General features: G+C 35.5%; 8 protein-coding genes across 8 annotated transcripts; 2 read left to right on the top strand and 6 right to left on the bottom strand.

Annotated features, from left to right (window-relative positions):
- Window positions 1–725: 725 nt before the first annotated feature.
- Window positions 726–1,663, bottom strand: BX664DRAFT_342997 (uncharacterized protein). Its single transcript, XM_051547244.1, has one exon. It carries the CDS (start codon window positions 1,480–1,482, stop codon window positions 850–852), a length of 633 nt encoding a protein of 210 aa, XP_051396406.1. The 5' UTR covers window positions 1,483–1,663; the 3' UTR covers window positions 726–849.
- Window positions 1,664–2,255: 592 nt separating this feature from the next.
- Window positions 2,256–2,513, bottom strand: BX664DRAFT_342995 (uncharacterized protein; the record flags this gene model as incomplete). Its single annotated transcript, XM_051547243.1, has 1 exon — window positions 2,256–2,513. One exon carries the CDS (start codon window positions 2,511–2,513, stop codon window positions 2,256–2,258), a length of 258 nt encoding a protein of 85 aa, XP_051396405.1.
- Window positions 2,514–5,339: 2,826 nt separating this feature from the next.
- Window positions 5,340–6,068, bottom strand: BX664DRAFT_342986 (uncharacterized protein). Its single transcript, XM_051547242.1, has one exon. The coding sequence runs from the start codon at window positions 5,996–5,998 to the stop codon at window positions 5,378–5,380; it is 621 nt and encodes a 206-aa protein (XP_051396404.1). The 5' UTR covers window positions 5,999–6,068; the 3' UTR covers window positions 5,340–5,377.
- A 4,297-nt stretch (window positions 6,069–10,365) lies between these two features.
- BX664DRAFT_342977 (uncharacterized protein) lies at window positions 10,366–11,150 on the top strand (the record flags this gene model as incomplete). The annotated part of the gene is made up of 2 exons (XM_051547241.1): window positions 10,366–10,854; window positions 10,931–11,150. A coding segment is annotated over exon 1 (212 nt), but the record flags the coding sequence as incomplete, so codon positions are not given.
- Window positions 11,151–12,932: 1,782 nt separating this feature from the next.
- BX664DRAFT_362434 (uncharacterized protein) lies at window positions 12,933–15,034 on the bottom strand (the record flags this gene model as incomplete). The annotated part of the gene is made up of 2 exons (XM_051548311.1): window positions 14,266–15,034; window positions 12,933–14,185 (listed from the first exon to the last, which is right to left on the bottom strand). Exons 1-2 carry the CDS (start codon window positions 15,017–15,019, stop codon window positions 12,933–12,935), a joined length of 2,007 nt encoding a protein of 668 aa, XP_051396402.1. The 5' UTR covers window positions 15,020–15,034.
- A 1,231-nt stretch (window positions 15,035–16,265) lies between these two features.
- BX664DRAFT_369288 (uncharacterized protein) lies at window positions 16,266–18,282 on the bottom strand (the record flags this gene model as incomplete). The annotated part of the gene is made up of 2 exons (XM_051548610.1): window positions 16,266–17,529; window positions 17,613–18,282. The coding sequence occupies 2 exons, from the start codon at window positions 18,280–18,282 to the stop codon at window positions 16,493–16,495; spliced, it is 1,707 nt and encodes a 568-aa protein (XP_051396401.1). The 3' UTR covers window positions 16,266–16,492.
- Window positions 18,283–20,061: 1,779 nt separating this feature from the next.
- On the bottom strand, window positions 20,062–20,571 carry BX664DRAFT_369286 (uncharacterized protein; the record flags this gene model as incomplete). The annotated part of the gene is made up of 1 exon (XM_051548609.1): window positions 20,062–20,571. One exon carries the CDS (start codon window positions 20,569–20,571, stop codon window positions 20,062–20,064), a length of 510 nt encoding a protein of 169 aa, XP_051396400.1.
- A 609-nt stretch (window positions 20,572–21,180) lies between these two features.
- On the top strand, window positions 21,181–22,203 carry BX664DRAFT_342968 (acyl-CoA N-acyltransferase). Its single transcript, XM_051547240.1, has one exon. It carries the CDS (start codon window positions 21,240–21,242, stop codon window positions 22,065–22,067), a length of 828 nt encoding a protein of 275 aa, XP_051396399.1. The 5' UTR covers window positions 21,181–21,239; the 3' UTR covers window positions 22,068–22,203.
- The last annotated feature ends 32 nt before the right edge of the window (window positions 22,204–22,235 follow it).

Genomic DNA, 22,235 nt, shown 5'->3' with positions numbered 1-22,235 from the left:
ATGTCCAGTCAGTACCCTGTCATCCACTCATTCTGTTGATCCACCTGTCAATCGATCCCCCTTGCTATAGCCATGTAATTCTTTCTCTTGTTGTACATCCATCTTGGCCGATCCAGTTGCACAACGCGTTCAAAATGATTGATGAAAGAGAAAACAAAAGAAGCGGATGAAGCTTGATCTACATCAAAAAGAAATAAAAAAAATAATGAGGATGCTTGATCAAAAAATCAAATTATATAGAGAGATTAAGAAAAAAAAAAAAAAAAGAGTTTTATCAAAAAGTAAGTGATCAAAGGCAATAGGATTGCGTGGATAACTTACCTTTTCACTATTCCATCTTACCAGATATTCTATCAAGAGAGAGTTATAAAAGCATATTAGTATCATCGCCTCATTCAAACATTTCTACTTTTTTTTTTCCTTTGACATTACTTTTTCCTTCCCTTTTTGAGTGCACACACAGAAATTTTTTTTTTTGTAAGAATAAATTTTATTAAAATTTAATTTGTTTTTGATGCACCTGAAATGAGACGAGACAATAAAAAGAATATTTGAAGCATAAAAGAACCTATAATTTTATTTGAGCATAAGAGTCATAATTAATAAAACATAAAAAAAAGTTAAGGAATGTACTTACCGTGATAAACACGGTTCAAATAAAAAAAAAAATAAATAAAATAAGAATAAAAAAAAATAAAAGGAAAGAAAGACAAAAGGAAAGAAAAGGGCATAAAAAAAATTGGGCATAAATTTAAAATTTCATTCAAAAAAAAAAGTCATATCACTGTCCGCTATCATCCACACGTCCAAGAGCGGTGATATGGGTAAAGGGATATTCTAAATATTAAATCAATAATCTATGACGACGCTATGAGGGGGAGGAGGATGGATGGATGCAATGCGTGTATTGATCATTCGTACAATGGGATGTTCGTGGAAAGGCTTGTTTTCTAGCTTGAATTTCCAATGAGCACACCAGATCTGATGTATCGTTGTTGCGCAGCTGGTGAAGAGAGTTGAGTGAATCGTTGTATTTGGAGGGAGTCGTAGATGAAGAATAAAGTCACAGAAATCCACTGGTTGTAGGAAATATAGAGGCAGATTGACGGCCAAGGTGGTGTCCCAGATTGTTTTTTTGAGAGGGCAGGAGTACACAAAATGTTCGATCGTTTCTTCTTGATGACATAACACACATAAAGAAGATGTAGGAGGACGGAACCGTGAAACGCATTTTTGCAAGGGTATCTTCTGGATAAGGACTTTATACCAAACAGTTCTTGCTTCGGGGTGCATTGGAGCCACCCAAAATTGTTGAATCATTGTACGAGGGAAACGATATGGAGGTAAACCGCCAGATATGTGGAGATATCGAATACGTTGATTGATGTTTCCGATCCAGAAAGGGTCATTTGCCCATTGATGCAATAAATATTTGTATTCTATATGGCCTTGAGGTATATCTGGGTCTCCAATAAAGCCCATGACAAAAGGTTTGATAGTAACTTTTTTTGCGAAGATATCACGATATAATTTGCGAAGAAGAAATTGTAAACGATCGTATTCGAAATCTACTTTGATTCTAAGACATTTTTGTTCAGTATCCACACAAAAGAATATTGATGCTGGTAAATGTAAGTGTTTGGTACGATTGGTTCAATAAGTCGCACTGGGATAAAAAAAAAAAAAAAAAAAAAAAAAAAAAAAAAAAAAAAAAAAAGAAAAAAAGAAAAGAAAAGAAAGGACATCCCCTTACTCAAATACTCGGGATTTCAAATTGTATCACTATTTACATGCATTATACTTATCAACCTTGAACCTTTTTTTTTTATTATAAAAAACAAACTTTTAATACAAATGGAAAACTTGATCATTTTCATGTTTATCTGACCATAACATATCCAAAGAGCCTGATTTATGCAGTGTACGTTGATCAACAACGGAAACCTTACTGGAAGATGCATCAGAAGCAGGCACATCCACCAAATCCATCATCCTATTAAGCATAATCCATATGTTTTTTTGTCGACTTCCTAATAGCTTGACACCAAGTGTATGATTTGTTCTTTCATGATGAACGATGATAGGCATGAAGACAGTGACCAATTCAGAAGCATCCAATCCCAATTTTCCACGAGCATCTTGAGTGATATCAAGATCATGAGAAAGGATTTTATTTGTAAATGTTCTTGACCAAGGTACAGTGATGCGAAGATAATCACGATTGACATCTTGATTCTTGAGCAATTCGATATCTTTCAACAATGATGGCTTGTAACTAAGATCAGAGGCCCATTCGAACAAAGGCTTATTATAACTAGAAACAAAGGATGGAAGGATAACGTCAGAAGAAAAGGCTGAGAACGTGGATAGCAACAAGATGGCAAGCTTTTCTTGAAATTTAACCATTCGAAGTAATTGGAGCCGAACAGAAAGATGATCAGTGATACCCCAATGGGAGATATCATGATTATCAGCATAATGTTTAAATTCCTTGAATAACGGAAGAACGGCATAGAATCGATCTTCATTTCGTGTGGCCCGTGAATTCAGCATCATATCCAAAAAGGATCTTTCTTCCAACAATGAGTCAAAAACAGTAGGTTTATTTTCATTGAACAAGTCTATAAGGTCCCTAGGTCGATTTTCATATCCAATTTGATAACAGATGGAGAGAAGCCATAATTTCATCTTACTTCTTCGTCCAATACTATATTCACTAATCACCCACACGCGATTCGACCAATCAAAAACCAAATGAGTCAGGTACCGCAATGCTCGGACGTAATCCGCTAATTCCGTCTCAGTCATCCCCACAATGCAAGGACAAGGACCATCATCATCATCATCATCTTCATTTCCTTCAGACGCCCTTGTATCACCATCATCAACTGATCTGGTTGATTCGGTCTTACCATTTTCAACAACTAGATCTTGGACAATATTTTCAATGGTGATCTTGCTTTTGTCCTCTTCTTCTCCCAAAGTGACTAAACTGGATTGGCGTAGAGTGTCTTTGACAAATTGTCTAAATCCTCTGTGTTTGCGTGAACCTTTTACTAAAAAAAAAAAAAAAAAAAAAAAAAAAAAAAAAAAGGTGAATCACACGTGTACTCCGTTTGCTAATAGACTTTTTATTTTATCCTCACCATCTTGATCTTTTTTTTGGTCCGGACAGTCATCGTGTTTTTGATCATCTTGATTATCAGCATCTTCGACATGCCCATTTTCGCACTGCATTGAAATATGACGATATATCTTCGTTCCGTACTTGGATACTGTTTCAATAAATTCACAGTTGTTCATGTTATCCATGAGATACTTGATGTGCAAATCTGGAACAGCAACAATTACTTCAGCTCTTGCGTAAATTTCCTTCATGCGATGAATAGTTGTCTTTTTGCGTGAATGGTCCATTTGGTCCACCGAGATAGCATCCACCCATAAATACTTTACTATGCTGCCACTGTAGTCATCCTGTTCACCATTGTTATCATCAGCATTGACATAATCATCTTCATCATCATCTTCATCATCATCTTCATCATCATCTTCATCATCATCTTCATCATCATCTTCATCATCATCTTCATCATCATCTTCATCATCATCTTCATCATCATCTTCATCATCATCTTCATCATCATCTTCATCATCATCTTCATCATCATCTTCATCATCATCTTCATCATCATCTTCAGCAATTTCATCACTATCATTACTATTATCATTATTATCATCATCATTTTCCTCCCCTTTTTCATTACCATCACCACACCAATTCAGTATTTGGTCGCACAAGGTAATCAGATCCGACGTGTCGAAGCTGGTTACATGGGCGTTGTAATCTGGCGTGAGAGCAATTGCTTCATCGCATTCTCCCCATCGGTAGCTGATACAGGCATATTTATAAGAAGTACCAGCATCATACATGTTTTTCTTAACACAAACAAGGCGTCTGGTATTGAGTGAAGTAACCATATCCACGAGTACAATGTCGAACACTTTACCGGATTTTTCAGAATCATCATCAGGGACAAGAGGATTGGATGATTTTGTTGAAGAAGGAATATTGATATCAATTTGAGGTCCATCTTTGTTACTTATCGATGTTAATATAGTCTTGCCTCTCGTCAATTTTGTAGAATTTGGAACATTTTTGTTTTCTTCTCCTTCTTTATTGTTCATATCGGGAAAGTATATTGAACAAAAGAAAGGAAAAGAGGACGATAAAAGATAGATAAAAAAAAAAGACTGTTGAAGGTTGATGGCACAACGTTCAAATCAAATAAAAAGCCCATGTTGTACTACATCTAAATAAACCAGATCCTCTTCATGGTCATATTCTACAACCTTATCTCTTTACTTCCGTCCAACATCTTGAAACAGTTTACGCATATCCCTAATATTTCACACATTTGATCAAGAAGTAAAATACTATTTTTTTAATTGATTTCACTGTCATAACGATCCGTTTTATTCGTCGATAAAATTGTATAAAAACATAGAGCAGAACTAACGTAAGCCATTGTGTGTGTGTCTGTCCTATCTTTGCATGACATGTTGCATCAGTCTAATCCAACCAATTTACCTTTCCTTCTTGATATATTGCTGCCTTTCCAATTCTTGAATACGAGACGAATGTATATTCCTTCTTCGCAGTTGGTTTTTTTAAAAAAAAAGTCCATGGCACTCATCAAAAAAAAAAAAAAAAAACATTAATATAAACATAAGGATCCATTTGATTATTTTTCCCTTCTATCCAAAAAGTTAACCCCCAATCACCTTGCAAAAATCAGAGTGAAATAGCTGACCTGATGGTATCGTTTGGTTCACGTTTGACAGTTTATCTACGTGTCGTACAGACTAGCTGACAGCGTCATTGTTGTAAGTAAATATGGATAATAGCTGTTATTTGGAACAATCGTTTCCAGGATATTTCGGTCCAAAAAAGAAGGTAACAATATATATTAGCTTGGGCAATAAAAAAAAAAGGAAGCTTATATCATTATCAGTTACCTTACTTTCATTGCTTGCCATTGTTTCAAGAATCTATTGCGCGTATCATGACTCCGGAAGTTCCCTTTATGAAAGGAAACAGATAAATACATTGTTAATCCCTAACAGTAATTTAACCAACTTACTTTTTTTATGAATAGCTGACTTTTATTTGCTTTTCTTTTTGGGTTGAAGCATACAAAACGTTTGATATTTGAGCGGAAGAATGAAAAAGAGGAAAGAAAAAAAGAAAAAAGAAAAAAAATAAGGAGAACCCTTTTATATATCAGCGGTGTACCAAACTTTAACGTTATAGGTTAAAGCAGCCAGACAAAAAAAAAATAATGCATTATAAATACTCTTTCTTTTATTATAATAAAATCTAATACAAGTGAAACACTTGATCGCTTTCATGTTTATCTGACCACAGCATATCCAAAGAGCCAGATCTATGAGGAGTATGATGTTCAGAGACAGAAAGCTTACTGGAAGAGAGAGAAGTAACTGACGAAGAAGCATCGGAAGGAGGCACATCCACCAAATCCACCATACGATTGAGCATAATCCATATGTTTTTTTGTCGACTCCCTAGCAACTTGACACCAATGGTATGATTTGTTCTTTCATCATGAACAGTGATAGGCATGAAAACCGTTACCAGTTCAGAGAGATCCAAGCCCAATTTTCCACGAGCGTTTGCAGTGAGATCAAGATCATGAGGAATGATTTTATTTGTAAATGTTCTTGACCAAGGCACAGTGATGCGAAGATAATCACGATTGTTACCTTCATCCTTGAGCAGTTCGATTTCCTTCAACAACGATGGTTCATAGCTAAGATCACAGGCCCAATCAATGGTAAAATCATCCGGCATTGTACAGAAGGAAGCAAAAGAAGGAAGGATGGCATCAGAAACAAAGTTTGGTTGCATGCATAATAACAAGATGGCGAGCTTTTCTTCAAAGTCAGCCATACGAAGTAACTGGAGTCGAACAGAGAGCATATCGGTGATACCCCAATTGGAGATCTCGTGATTATCAGCAAAATGCTTGAATTCCTTGAATAATGGAAGAACAGCATAGAATCGATCTTCATTTCGTGTCGCTTTTGAAAACATCATCATATCCAAAAAGGATCTTTCTTCTAAAAGTGGGTCATACAGTGAAGGAAAATCTTCGTTGAACAGGTCCAAGAGTTCAGTAGGTCGTGATTCATAGTCAACGTCATAACAGATCGAGATAAACCATAACTTCATCTTGCTTCTTCGTCCAATACTGTATTCACTAATCACCCACACGCGGTTTGCCCAATCCATGACCAGGTATTCCAAATAGTTCAATGCTGCTTGGTATCTTTCTGCTTCATATTCTGTCATCCCTTCAGTACAACGACAATCATCATCATCATAGTCATCATCATCATCATCATCATCATCATCACCATCATCATCGTCGTCGTCGTCATCATCATCATCATCATCATCATCATCACGAGCTTCTTCTTCTTCATTTCCTTCGATAGTGGGTGCCACAGTATCATCATCATCACTGCCAGTTTCCACCACTGTAGCATCATCTGGGTTGGTTTGATCATTCTCCACCTTTGTGTCACTGTTTTCATTCTCCACCTTTTTTTGTACACATTCCCTAACAGCAAGACTTTGGACCAAAGAGGTTGTGCTAGTTTGACGTACAGTGTCTTTGATGAATTGTCTGAATCCTCTATGCTTGTGTGTGGTAGGGACATTGTCTATTAAAAAAAAAAAAAGAATGAATCAATTATGTCAGTAGTCACAGATCCCCTTTTTTTTTATTCTTACCATCGTGAGTTTCTTTTTGTTCCAGAGAGTCTACTTTTTTTCGACCATCGGCCTTTTCTTGATCACCAACATCTGTTTCATCATTGTCCTCATCATCATCATCATCATCATCATCATCATCATCATCATCATCATCATCATCATCATCATCATCATCATCATCATCATCATCATCATCATCATCATCATCATCATCATCATCACTGTCTTCATTTCCGCAGTTCAGGGCAATATGGCGATAGATCTTCTCTCCATGTTTGGAAATGGTACGAAGACATTCATCATCGGCAGGATCGGTCATAAGATATCTGATATGTAAATCAGGAACGGCAACAATCAGTTCAGCTCTTGCGTAAATTTCCGTCATACGAAGAATGGTTGCCTTTTTGTGTGAGTGATCCATTTGGTCGACAGAGATAGCATCCACCCATAAATACTTGATCTCACTATCAGAGTAGTCATCTTCACCATCATCATCTTCATCATCTTCACCATCATCATCTTCATCATCATCACCTTCTTCTTCTTCATCATCATCATCATCATCAACAATATCATCCTCAGGGCGCCACTCCAGTATTGGTTTACACACGGGGATCAGATCTGAAATACGGAAACTAGTCACGTGTGCATTGTAATCTGGCGTAAGCACGATTTGTTCATCGCATTCTCCCCATCGGTAACTGATACAGGCGTACTTGTAAGAAATACCAGCTTCATACATGTTTTTCTTCACACAAACAAGTCGGTCCGCTTTATGTGTAGCAACCATATCTATAAGCACGAGATCGAACACTGGAGTGGATGGTTCATCTTCAACAGGAGGGACAACAGCATCGGATGATTTATTAGAAGAAGGAATATTGATATCCATTTTAGGCCCAGCCTTATTGCCCGTTGATGTCGAGATCGTCTTGCCTCTCTTCAGCTTTGTAGGAGGTGGTGGAAGACTTTTGTTTTCATCTCCTTTCTTGTTGCTCATCTTGAAATACGTAAGGAAAAGGAGGAAAAAAAATGAAAAAAAAAGAAAAAGAAAAAAGAAATGGTAAACTTGATATAATTAAAAAAAAATGAAAGGCGGTGGTACAAAAATGAATGTTGTTCAATCAAAAAAAACAAGCCTTTTCATATTGTACCACTACCAGTAAAGAAAGTGGAATCCATTGATCTGCATTTCCTATGATAAAACAAGGAAACGACGTGGCTGATAATAAGGTTTCTAAAAAAAAAAAGGAAACGTGATACAAATGTAGTGAAAGCTTCTTGTATTTGAAAGAGAACCTTCACACTTGCTTCGCTTTCCTTATTCATCCAAACGAAAAAATGGTTTCCATATGTGGCCATATCCATCCACTGATAATAATAATGATAATAATAATGATAATAAAAAAAACACTGATAATTTTATTGAAAAAGATTGTATATGATAAAAGTGTAAATATAAATATACCAACAAGAACTATTTATAAAGAATAATCGTAACAGAGAGAGAACGCCATCCAATTTCTTTTCAGCACGATAATTTCTTGTCATGATGTCCAGCCAGTACCCATGTCGCTTACTCATTCTGTTGCTCCACTTGTCAATCGATCCCAGTTGCTGCAGCCATGTAATTTTTTTATCTTGTTGTACATCCAGTTCCACACGCGTTTAAAATGATTGATGAAAGAGAAAATAAAAAAAGCGGAAGATAAAGCCTGATCTACATTACTTCCGCCCAACATCTTGAAACAGTTTACATCCTAATATTTCACACATTTGATCATGAAATAAAATACTATTTTTTATTGATTTCACTGTCATAACGATCCATTTTATTTGTTGATAAAATTGTATAAAAACATAGAGCAGATCTAACGTAAGCCATTGTGTGTGTGTCTGTCCTATCTTTGAATGACATGTTGCATCAGTCTAATCCAACCAATTTACCTTTCCTTCTTGATATATTGCTGCCTTTCCAATTCTTGAATACGAGACGAGTGTATATTCCTTCTTCCCAGTTGTTGTTTTTAAAAAAAAAATCTATGGCACTCATCAAAAAAAAAAAAAAAAAAAAAAAAAAAAAAAACAGACATTAATATAGTCATAAGGATCCATTTGATTATTTTTCCCCTCTAACCAAAAAAGATAACCCCCAATCACCTTGTAAAAATCAGAGTGAAATAGCTGATCTGATGATATCATTTGGTTCACGTTTGACAGTTTATCTATGTGTCGTACAGACTAGCTGACAGCGTCATTGTTGTAAGTAAATATGGATAATAGCTGTTATTTGGAACAATCGTTTCCAGGATATTCTGGTCCAAAAAAGAAGGTAACAATATATATTAGCTTGGGCAATAAAAAAAAAAGGAAGCTTATATCATTATCAGTTACCTTGCTTTCATTGCTTGCCATTGTTTCAAGGATGTATTGCGCGTATCCTGACCCTGGAAATCTCTACGAAAGAAAACAGATAAATACAGATAAATACATTGTTAATCCCTATCAGTAATTTAACCAACTTACTTTTTTTATGAATAGCTGACTTTTATTTGCTTTTCTTTTTGGATTGAAGCATACAAAATGTTTGATATTTGAGCGGAAGAATGGAAAAGAGGAAAGAAAAAAGAAAAAAGAAAAATAAGAACCTTTTTATATATCAGCGGTGTACCAAACTTTAATGTTATAAGTTAAAACATCTAGACAAAAAAAAAAATACATGCATTATAAATACTCTTTCTTTTATTATAATAAAATCTAATATAAGTGAAATACTTGATCATTTTTATGTTTATCTGACCACAGCATATCCAAAGAGCCGGATCTATGAGGAGCGTGATGTTCAACCATGGACAATTTACTGGAAGAGAGAGAAGTAACTGAGGAAGAAGCGTCGGAAGCAGGCACATCCACCAAATCCATCATCCTATTAAGCATAATCCATATATTTTTTTGTCGGTTCCCTAGCAACTTGACACCCATGGTATGATTTGTTCTCTCATCATGAATGACGATAGGCATGAAAACCGTTACCAATTCAGAAGTATCCAATCCCAATTTTCCACGAGCATGTTTAGTAATAACGAGATCATGAGAAAGCGTGGTATCCGTGAATGTTCTTGACCAAGGCACAGTGATGCGAAGATAATCACGATTGATATCTTCATCCTTAAGCAATTCAATATTATTCAACAATGACGGTTTGCAGCTAAGATCACAGGCTATCTTGAAAAAAAGATGATTATAATTTGCAGCGAAGGATGGAAGGATAACGTCAGAAGAAAAGTTGGCAATGGTGCAAGACAGCAAGATGGCGAGCTTTTCTTGAAATTTGACCATACGAAGCAACTGGAGCCGGACAGAGAGAGTATCGGTGATACCCCAATTGGAGATGTCATGATTATCAGCATAATGTTTAAATTCTTTGAATAACGGAAGAACAGCATAGAATCGATCTTCATTTCGTTGAGCCTTTGAATTTAACATGACATCTAAAAAAGATCTTTCTTTCAAAGGTTGGTCAAACCTGGTAGGTCGTTCCTCATTAAACAAATCAAAGAGTTCAGAAGGCCGTTCGGCAATGCCAACATAATAACCAATGGAGAGGAACCATAGCTTCATTTTGCTTCTTCGTCCAATGCTACATTCACTAATCACCCACACGCGGTTAGACCAATCCAAGACCACATGCGCCAAGTACTTCAATGCACGATCGTAATTTTCTTTTTCTGTTTGGGTCATCCCTACCCTGCAACGGCAAGAATTGCTTTTTCGACTAGTGTCTCCTTTATTATTGCCTTCGGAACCGGATGCCGCTTTACCATTATCACCAGCGTCGTCCAGATTAGTTTGACTATCCTTCTTTTGTGTGTCACCAGTCTTTTCATGATCCGATTTGACTAGCACTCTATTACCAACAACGAGGTCTTGGACTTTATTTGCGATTGTCTCTTTATTTTCATCCTCTTCGTTACTCCAAGATGCTAAACTTGATCGACGTATAGTGTCTTTGATGAATTGCTTAAACCCTCTGTGTTTGTGTGAACCTCGATTACCTTCTACTAAAAAAAAAAAAAAAAAAAAAGAGTTTAATGAATGATGTTGCTCCGTAGCGGGGTTTAGTTTTATTCGCACCATCTTGCCTTTTTTGTTGTTCCTGAACATGTACGTTCTCTTGACTAACTTGATCATCTTTGACATCCTCTTCATCATCACTTTCTTTATTCATACACTGCAACGTGATATGACGACGTACCTTCTTTGCATACTTGGTGAGAGTGATGATATATTCACGAGTGTTTGGAGTCTCCATGAGATAACCAATGTGCAAATCAGGAACAGCAATGATCATCTCAGCTCTGGCGTAAATTTCAGCCATACGATGAATGGTCTCCTTTTTGTGTGAGTGATCCATTTGATCCACCGAGATAGCATCTACCCATAAAAACCTAGGCATGCCGACGTAGTAATCATCATATTCATCATCGTCGTCGTCTTCATCATCATCATCATCATCGTCGTCGTCGTCTTCATCATCATCATCATCATCATCGTCGTCGTCGTCGTCTTCATCATCGTCGTCTTCATCATCGTCGTCTTCGTCATCATCATCATCATCGTCGTCTTCATCATCATCATCATCGTGTTCTTTTTCATGCTCTTGATGATTCGAAAGCAGTATTTGTGCGCACAAAGTGATCAAATCTGCAATGGCGAAACTAGTCACATGCGCATTGTAATCCGGCGTGAGGGCAATCTGCTCATTGTATTCACCCCATCGATAACTGACACAGACATACTTATAAGACGATCCAGATTCATACATATTTCGTTTAACACAAACAAGTCGTTGGGTCTTGAAGGAGGCAACCATATCCACAAGCACAAGGTGGAACACTTGACCATCATCAGCGTCAGGGGCAAGAGAATTGGATGGTATATCGATATCGATCTGAGGTCCAGATTTATTGGAAAATGACGAGAGAGCTTTATCTTCATTCTCTTTTCCATTGCTCATATTGATTAAGTGTTAAAAAGCAAGCGATACAAAAAAAAAAAAAAAAAAAAAAAAAAAGTGGATAGCAAAAATAAAATACAAAACAAAAAAAAAAGCTGAGGTTTGGTGACACGATGTTTAAATCAATTACAAGCCTTGTTCATGTTGTACTACATATATCTTCAATCATACTCTACGTTGTGCCTCTTTATTTCCGCGTATCGCTAATATTTCACATATTGGAAGAAAATAAAACATATAATTTTATTGATTTCACTACCATAATGATATATTCGTAAGGATGATAGAATTGTATAAAAAACATAAAATAGATCTAATGTAAACCGTTCTTTGCATGCTCCTTTTTTGAGTGACATATTGCATCAGCCTGGTCCAATCAGTTCACCTTCCATTCTTGATATATTATTATTGCCTTTCCAGCTCTTGAATGTGTGGCGAGTATATATATTTCTTAGTTAATTTTTAAAAAGAACCTATGTCATTAATCAAAGAAAATGGACATTAGTATAATCACCAGAATCCATTTGATCATTTTCTCCTCTCTCGAAAAAAAAAGCCCCATAAATCACCTTGTAAATGAGAATAAATAACTGACCTGATGATATCATTTGATTCACGTTTGACAGAAGCGTCGTTGTAGATACTTGTTCATAATGATTTTTGTTTCAAACAATCGTCTCTACGAGGTTCAAATTCAAAAAAAGAAGGATAACTGGTAATATTAACTTATGCAGCAAAATAGAGGCATCTATCCTTATTAGTTACCTTATTTTCATTGCTTGCCATCGTTTCAGGGATGTATTTTGCTTGTCATGACATCTCTATGGAAGAAAACAGATAAATACATTGTTAATCCCTAACAGTAATTTAACCAACTTACTTTTTTTATGAATAGCTGACTTTTATTTGTCTTTCTTTTTGGGTTGAAACATACACAACGTTTGATATTTGAGCGGAAGAATGAAAAAGAGGGAAGAAAAAAAGAAAAAAGAAAAAGAAAGAGGAGAATCCTTTTATATATCAGCGGTGTACCAAACCTTAATGTTACAATTTAAATCAACTAGACAAAAAAAAAAAATACATGCATTATAAATACTCTTTCTTTTATTATAATAAAATCTAATACAAGTGAAATACTTGATCATTTTCATGTTTATCTGACCATAGCATATCCAAAGAATCTGATCTATGAGGTGTATGATGTTCGACAACGGAAACCTTATTGGAAGAAGCATCAGAAGGAGGCACATCTACCAAATCCATCATCCTATTAAGCATAACCCATATGTTTTTTTGTCGGTTCCCTAGCAACTTGACACCCATGGTATGATTTGTTCTTTCATCATGAACGACGATAGGTATGAAAACCGTCATCACTTCAGAAGCGTCCAATCCCAATTTTCCACGAGCATGTTTAGTAATAACGAGATCATGAGAAAGCGTAGTATCCGTGAATGTTCTTGACCAAGGTACAGTGATACGAAGATAATCACGATTGATATCTTCATCCTTAAGTAATTCAATATCCTTCAACCACGCCGTTTTGTAGCTAAGACCAGTGGCTACATTGAAGAAATAATGATTATAATTTGAAGCGAAGGATGGAAGGATAACATCAGAAGAAAAGTTGATGATGGTGCAAGACAACAAGATGGCAAGCTTTTCTTGAAAATTGACCATACGAAATAGCTGAAGCCGAACAGAGAGCATATCGGTGATACCCCAATTGGAGATGTCATGATTATCAGCAAAGGGTTTGAATTCCTTGAATAATGGAAGAATGGCATAGAATCGATCTTCATTTCGTGTAGCGTTTGAATTCAGCATCATGTCCAAAAAAGATCTTTCTTTCAAAGGTTGATCAAAAATGGTAGGTCGCTCCTCATTAAACAAATCCAAAAGTTGAGAAGGCCGGTCGGCAATGCGAAGGTAATAACCAATGGAGAGGAACCATAGCTTCATCTTACTTCTTCGTCCAATACTGCATTCACTAATCACCCACACGCGATTCGCCCAATCATCAACCACATGCTTCAAGTATGTCAATGCACGATTGTAATCTTCTTTTTCTATTTGGCTCATCCCCACGTCACAAAGGCAAGATTGGTTTTTTTGGTGATCGTGATCGCTTTCTTTATCGGTATTGCAAGTGGGCGTCGTTTTACCATCATCATCATCCTTCTTTTGTGTGTCACCTCCCTTTTCATCATCCGATTTGAATAGCACATCGTCGTCAATAACAGGATCTTGAATATTATTTTCTGTTATTCCTTTGTTTCCATCGTGACCACTAGTTGCTAAACGTGATTGACGTATAGTGTCTTTGAAGAATTGTCTAAATCCTCGGTGTTTATGTGTACCTCGATTACTTTCTACCAAAAAAAAAAAAAAAAAAAAAAAAAAGTTTAATAAATGATGATGTTCCGCAGCTGGGCTTATTTTTATCCGTTACCATCTTGACTTTTTTGTTCCTGAACATCAATGTTTTCTTGACCAACTTGATCATTTTTAATATCGTCTTCATTGTCATCGCTTTCTTTATTCATACACTGCAATGTGATATGGCGATGTACCCTTTTTCCATTCTTGGTGAGAGTGATGATATATTCACGACTGTTTGGGTCCTTGAGGAGATAGGCTATGTGCAAATCAGGAACAGCAATGATCATCTCAGCTCTGGCATAAATTTCCTTCATACGATGAACGGTCGTCTTTTTATGTGAGTGATCCATTTGATCCACGGAGATAGCATCTACCCATAGAAACCTAGGCCTGCCATCACAATAGTCATCATCATCGTCATCATCATCATCTTCTTCTTCATCATCAATACCGTGTTCTTTTACATGCTCTTGGTAATTCCAATACAATATTTGTGTACACAAGTTGATCAAATCTGAAATCCCAAAACTGGTCACATGTGCGTTGTAATCCGGTGTGAGGGCAATTTGCTCATTGTATTCACCCCATCGGTAACTGACACAGACATATTTGTAAGACGATCCAGCTTGATACATGTTTCTTTTAACACAAACAAGTCGTTGGGTCTTGTAGGAAGCAACCATATCTACAAGCACCAGGTCGAATATTTGATTGTCGCCAGTGTCAGAGGTAAGAGGATTGGATGGTATGTCGATATCGATCTGAGGGCCAGATTCATTGTTGGGAGAGAGGGTTTTGTTTTGATTCTCTCTTTCGTTGTTCATATTGTTGAAATATTGAGGACAAAAAAAAAAAAAAAAAAAAAGAAAAAGAAAGAAAGAAAGAAAAAGGGAATACATTGGATTGTGAAATTAATATAAAAAAAAGCTGGAAGTTGGTGGCACGATGTGTAAATCAAACACAAGCCTTAATTGTGCTACCTATAAGTAAAAGCAGATCCTCTTCACAGTCATACTACCATTTTACCTTTTTATTTCTGCTCAACCTCTTGAATCATTTTTACCCGTATTTCTGATATTTCACGTATTTGATCAAGAAACAAAAGTATGTAATCTTTATTGATTTCATTTGCGATAATGATCCGTTTTATTCGTAAGAATGATAAAATTGTATAAAGACATAAAGTAGATCTAACGTAAGCGCGCCTTTTTTGAGTGACATACTGCATCAGCCTGGTCCAACCAGTTCGCCTTCCATTCTTGATATATTACTGTTGCCTTTTCAGTTCTTGAATGTGTGACGAGCGTACACTTCCTCTTTCCAGTTGATTTTTAAGAAGAATCTATATCATTAGAAAAATAGCTTGAGCAACAAAAAAAAAAAAAAAAAAAAGAGGAAGCTTGTATCATTATCAGTTACCTTGCTTTCATTGCTTGGCATTGTTTAAGGATGTATTGTGCTTAACATGACCCTGGAAGTAAATTCCTCTACGAAGGAAAACAGGTAAGTACATTGTTAACCCCAATACTAATTTGACCAACTTACTTTTTTATGAATAACTGTCTTTTATTCGTCTTTCTTTTTTGGTTGAAGCATACAAAACGTTTGATATTTGAGCGGAATAATGAAAAAGAGGAAAGAAAAAAAGAAAAAAGAAAATAAGGAGAATCCTTTTATATATCAGCGGTGCACCAAACTTTAATGTTATAGGTTAAAGCAGCCAGACAAAAAGAGGAAAGAAAAAAAGAAAAAAGAAAAAAAATAAGGAGAACCCTTTTATATATCAGCGGTGTACCAAACTTTAATGTTATAGGTTAAAGCAGCCAGACAAAAAAAAATACATGTGTTATACTCTTCTTTTCTTTATGATATGTAACAAGACAAGAAAAAGATAATTTGAAGCATAAAAGAACCTATAATTTATTAATAGCATAAGAATCATAAACATATAAAAATAATAAAAAAAAAGAAAAGAATGTATTTACCGTGAGGTGTCACGGTTCAAATAAAATAAAAAAAATAATAAAAAAAAAAACTAAAGAAATAAAGAAAGAAAGAAGGACATAAAAAAAGAAAAAGGGCATATAAGGCATAAAATCTAAAAGTCAATGAATAAAAAAAAAATTAAAAATCATAGCCAGCCATCATCTATTATAAAATAGAAAGCTAATATAGATGAAACACTTGATCGTATTCATGTTTATCTGACCACAACGTATCCAAAGAACCTGATCTATGAGATACATCATGTTCAAGTGAGGAAGAAGTATCAGAAGAAGGCACATCCACCAAGTCCATCATCCGATTGAGCATGATCCATATATTTTTTTTCGACTTCCTAATAGCTTGACACCAAGTGTATGATTTGTTCTTTCATCATGAACGATGATAGGCATGAAGACGGTGACCAATTCAGAAGTATTCAATCCCAATTTTCCACAAGCATCTTGAGTGATACCGAGATCATGAGAAAGGATTTTATCTGTAAATGTTCTTGACCAAGGTACAGTGATGCGAAGATAATCACGATTGATATCTTCGTCCTTGAGTAATTCAATATTATTCAACAATGAAGGTCTATAGCTAAGATCGCAGGCTATCTTGAAGAAAAGATGATTATAATTTGAAACGAAGGATGGGAGGACAACGTCAGAAGAAAAGCCGGCGATTGTGCAAGACAACAAGATGGCAAGCTTTTCTTGAAGTTTAACCATTCGAAACAACTGGGGTCGGACAGAGAGATGATCAGTGATGCCCCAATTGGAGATATCATGATCATCAACATAATGTTTGAATGCTTTGAATAATGGAAGGATAGCATAGAAGCGATCTTCATTTCGTGCTGCCTTTGAATTCAACATCATGTCCAAAAAAGATCTTTCTTTCAAAGGTTGATCAAACCTGGTAGGCCTGCTTTCATTAAACAAGTCCAAGAGTTCAATAGACCGGTCATCAAAGCCAACGTTGTAACTGATGGAGAGAAACCATAGCTTTATCTTGCTTCTTCGTTCAATGCTGCATTCATTCATTACCCAAACGCGATTTGCCCAATCATTAACCACATGTGCCAAGTACCTCAGTGCACGGATGTAGTCTTCTTTTTCCGTTTGAGTCATCCCCACAGCACAAAGGCAACGGTTGCTTCTTTGGGTACGCCTAGTGTCTTCCCAAGAGGATACCGTAAAATCATCATCATCATCATCCAGATTGGTCTGAGCAGCATCATTCTTCTTTTGTGTGCCATCTGCGCCACCTAATAAGCGTAATTGGCGTATAGTATCTTTGACAAATTGTCTAAATTTTCTGTGTTTCCGTGAGCCTCGACCTCCCTTTGCTAAAAAAAAAAAAAAAAAAAAAAAAAAAAAAAAAGTTTAAGAAGTGATGTTGTCCCATAACGAGGTTAATTTTCATCCGTACCATGTTGATATTTTTCTGGTTTCTGAACGTCAAGGTTTTCTTGACCAACTTGATCACTTTTGACGTCCTCTTCATCATCACCTTTTTTATTCGTACATTGCAATGTGATATGATGATATATCTTTTTTGCGTGCCTGGACAGCGTAGAGATAAATTCATGATTGTTCGGAGTCTCCATGAGATAACCAATGTGCAAATCAGGAACAGCAATAATCAGTTCAGCTCTGTTGTAAATTTCAGTCATACGATGAGTGGTCGATTTTTTGTTTGCGTGATTCATTTGATCCACTGAGATAGCATCCACCCATAAATATCTATCCGTATTATTATCTACTATATCATCATCATCATCATCGGGTTCTTTTTCATATTCTTGATGATTCCAAAGTAGTATTTGTCCACACAAGGTAATCAAGTCTGCAATGGCAAAACTAGTCACATGCGCATTGTAATCCGGCGTGAGGACAATTTGTTCAGTGTACTCGCCCCAACGGTAACTGACACAGACGTATTTGTAAGAAGATCCAGCTTCATACATGTTCCTCTTAACACAGACAAGCCTCTCGGACTCGAAAGAAGCAACCATATCCACAAGCACAAGGTCAAACACGTGATTGACATCAAGATCTGAGGCAAGAGTTTTATTTTGATTCTCTCTTGCGTTATTCATATTACTGAAGTATGGAAGAAAAAAAGGTAAAAAACGGTGGATAAACCGGATGATAATATATATACATTATAAACTTTTTTTCAAGAATTAAAGGAAAGGAATAAGAAAGAAGTAAAGAAAAAGAATGAAAAAAAAAGGAAATGATTGTCAATGACATTCTTTTTTTCTATGAAAGTGAAAGACCCGCAGACTCGCAGACTCGCAAACCCGCTAACTCGCAGACTCGCAGACTCGCATCATTATTATACTTCTTCCTCTCCTTTCTCCTTGTTTCAACTAATCCCTTTATAGCTCCGTTGGTAGAGCGGGGGAGTGGATTAGCGTGATCAAATGAAATTGACAAAATTTATATAATAGTTTTCATTATTCCCCCCTTGTTTTCTTGAATTTTGTGAATTTTTGTCTTTTCCACGTTCCTGTTTTGACCCCTTTTGTTCTCCTCATTACAAAAATGATATATTAGGTAGTCTCTCCTTTCTTTAGTTTAGATATAAGTACGTTATTTTATTTCTCCAACAATAAAGAGCTATCTGTTATCTTCGGTCAACAATTACTTTTTCATTGTTTCATTCTTCCACATCAAAGGAATAAGAAGAGTAATAAGGAAGAAGAGAAACGAAAAGATGAAAGAAGTAGAGGAAATCGTGTTTTAAGGTTTTACTTCTTTGCCATAAGCTGTAACCTTATTTGGCCCACCTTCAAATCTTATTTTCTTAAGTACTCATCCATAATGACTTTTACACAATCGAGGGACGTTCATTTCCATATACTAAATTTTTCCATTCGCTTGGCGGGTGGCAGGATTCTTTGGGGTTCAGTCGAAACAAAAAAAAAAAAAAAAAAAAAAAATTAAAAGTGACACATACGACATGCTTACATTAGTAACCTTACTCCTTTTTTTTTTTTTTTTTTTACGGAAAAAGGACAAAGAAAGATGATATCGGAGAAGAAAGCTTATATAAAGCTGAAGAAGTTCGTCGCAGGAATTTTGGTGGGAACGAATGATAGCCATTCTTTTTTTAGCTACTCTTTTTTAGCTACTCTTTTTTGGAAGCCTATCCCACCCTTTTCGTAAATAACATCAAAAAATTCTCTTATTTCTTTTAAATACTGCACTCCTGTTTTAAGCAAATTAGTGCCGCGTACATATAAACGATATAAATGCCACACGGATTTTACTAGCCACCCTTTTTTCGTTTTTCGTTTCTCCCACCGTCTGTTCTCTTCATTTTTTCTTTCCTTTTTTGTTGTCCCTCTTTGCTCTCTCAAAAGAATCAACATCAATAGATACATTCTCCTTTAGTTATAGACTATAAATACGCTATTGTTTTTATATCAATAGATAATTATCTCTTTTACTATTACATTATCTTATTCTAATCTACATCAAATAGCTTTTATATTCTCGTAAATGCACATATATATAATTACTGCTATCTTCTCTATCTGTCCGTTATGGATATTAGCGTGTCACATTATTGATACTGAAGAAGAAACAAGGTAAAAAAAAAAAAAAAAAAAAAAAAAAAAAAAAAAAGAATTGAGATTGTAGGAAGGTGCTTAAATCAAACATATTTCTTTGTTGTATCATCTATAAGTAAAAGCAGATCTGAATGCCATTCATTTTTATTATTATGTTGCACTCTCCATTCATCTCTGGACAAGACGTTTTTTTTTTTTTTGAAACAACTTCAACCTTTCTTAACATACACCCATCGATGATACATTTATAAACATAAATTATTATCATTATTTTTTATTTATTTTGTATAAAAATGATTAAATACCCCATTTGGCCAATTCTTTTTGACCCTCATCCGTGAATAATTTTTGAGCAGCAGGAATACCTAGTAAGAAGATAAAAGGATAGCGAAGATGGAACCATAAGGGATGCGAGGCAGAGCCAAACCATTGACCCAAATGACGATCAAGATTCCAACATAAGAAATTGCAAGTGCCCATGACCAAGAAATGAAGAATGGTAGAGAAAATGACAGCTTCACGACCATAATATCTGTCTGTCAAAAAAAAGATGGTAAGACTGCCCATCGTGCCACCCATACCAATAGGACAAAGAATCATGGTCCATGCAAGCTTTTTCCAAATCTCTTCTAATCCACTAAAGAACACAATAGCCACCACCAAAAAGAGGAGTTCGGCAAGATACGAATTGAACGTATACAGAAGAAATGGTCTCAAATAAATCTGACGACGCTTGATGGCTTCTTCTTTGGATACTTCTGTAGGAACAATGATTGTATAGTTCGTGTCGATATCAGCTGGAATCATAATTTTAGTATCAATAAAAAAATATGTAAAAAAAAAAAAAGGTGAGAGAGAGAAAATGAATCTTTTTTTTTTTCGTGAGTATTTAAATGATCTTATGCAAAAGAAAGTCTAATAGACGATGTTTACTCACACTTTTAAAACAGCGATAAAACAATACTCGTTTCCGGATGTTTATCCTCTACCCCTTTTTTTTCAAAAAGGATAGTTTATGCGATAAGTTTTTTTTTTTTTTTTTTGTATATGATAATATGCATCCGGATTATTTATCCGTATGTGAGAATTCAAATTAATAATGATGTAAAACTATTCATCCATTTTGATCTTTACTTAACAGTTTTTTTTTTTTATCTACCTTACCAGAATAACGTGGATGATGGGAAAAGAGAGAGAGAGACGATCTCTTCTTTTCCTTTTTTTTTTGGGTATATCAAATACTTTCTATATATGTATATATGATGATGATTGATTTCATTTCTCTATCAACATCATGGTTATTGTTTCATCTTTGTGGAGTGAGGTGCATTGTCCATCCTATGCATCCAAGACTGTGGAGGAAGAACATTGTCGGAGCTGATATTTGTTGAAGTTGTGATAAAAAATTGGCATTGGATTTGTTTCACTGCGGCAATCTCTTTCTGTCTCTCTCTTTCTTCGTATCCCTTTACATTATGACCATACGTTCTTCATACAAACAAGATATATTAGACTTGAACTATTGTCTTTTCAATCAAGCAGCAGCTACAACATTGATACGCAATGATAGTGTCATGATGGTCAATCCACGCAACCCTGGACATCAACAATCCAATCTCTGCTGTCGGATACGTATTGACAAAGAAGATCAATCCGCTTTTGATACCTTTTTACAAGCGACAATGGACCGGTTCCTGCGTTTAGGTTTACAACCAAGGTATATTGTAGATGAATTAGCAACGCCTTCACTGGATACTTTGGCGACTTGGTTCAAGAACAATAAACAATATACATTTCATGTTGAACGTGATACGGATATCATTATGTCCTGTACTTTTGAAGATTTCAAGAAGATAAAAAAAAATAATTCATCTATGGTACGCAAGGCAACATTGGAAGATGTAGAAGAATTGACACAATTGATAGGCGCAGCTTTTGGATACAATAATGATAATACATGGTTACGATACAAGCTCACGACTCAAATCAATGATCCACAAACACAGATTTATGGCCTTGTTGAAAATGGACAACAGTTTCTAAGTGTCGCTATTTTGAATGCACCAGATGGTCTTCCTGATTTGATCCATGTCAACGTCTGTGGTACTCATCCTGATCATCAACGAAAAGGGTTAGGTCTGATATGTCTTCAACAAGCGTTAGGACAAGAATTACAACAAGGACAAACTGCTTATTTGGAAGTATATGATGACATTGTACATGCTCAGCGTATGTATGAAAAATTAGGATTCAAGGCTCAAGGTACTATGGATTCATTGACGGTCACCCTCCCTCGACAATAGATTGGATATATATAGAGAGAGAGAGTTTAGTTAGACAAATGAAAATAGATGTATACTTTGTTGATCTTATTTTTGATATTAATAAATAAAAATATATATGTATTTTATTTATATCATATATGATATTTAAAAAAAAAAAAAAAATATTGATGTATTTATAGGTTGAAC

This window comes from Halteromyces radiatus (genome assembly GCF_025201355.1).
Source record: "Halteromyces radiatus strain CBS 162.75 chromosome Unknown BX664scaffold_10, whole genome shotgun sequence".
Taxonomy (NCBI): Eukaryota; Fungi; Mucoromycota; class Mucoromycetes; order Mucorales; family Cunninghamellaceae; genus Halteromyces; species Halteromyces radiatus.
Note: the sequence above shows the minus strand (reverse complement) of the source record. Positions and strands in the feature narration are given on the sequence as shown.

Excerpts from the sequence above, each read along its gene's own strand:
- BX664DRAFT_342997 (XM_051547244.1), bottom strand. The coding sequence starts at position 1,482 with ATGGGCTTTATTGGAGACCCAGATATACCTCAAGGCCATATAGAATAC.
- BX664DRAFT_342986 (XM_051547242.1), bottom strand. The coding sequence starts at position 5,998 with ATGCTCTCTGTTCGACTCCAGTTACTTCGTATGGCTGACTTTGAAGAA.
- BX664DRAFT_342968 (XM_051547240.1), top strand. The coding sequence starts at position 21,240 with ATGACCATACGTTCTTCATACAAACAAGATATATTAGACTTGAACTAT.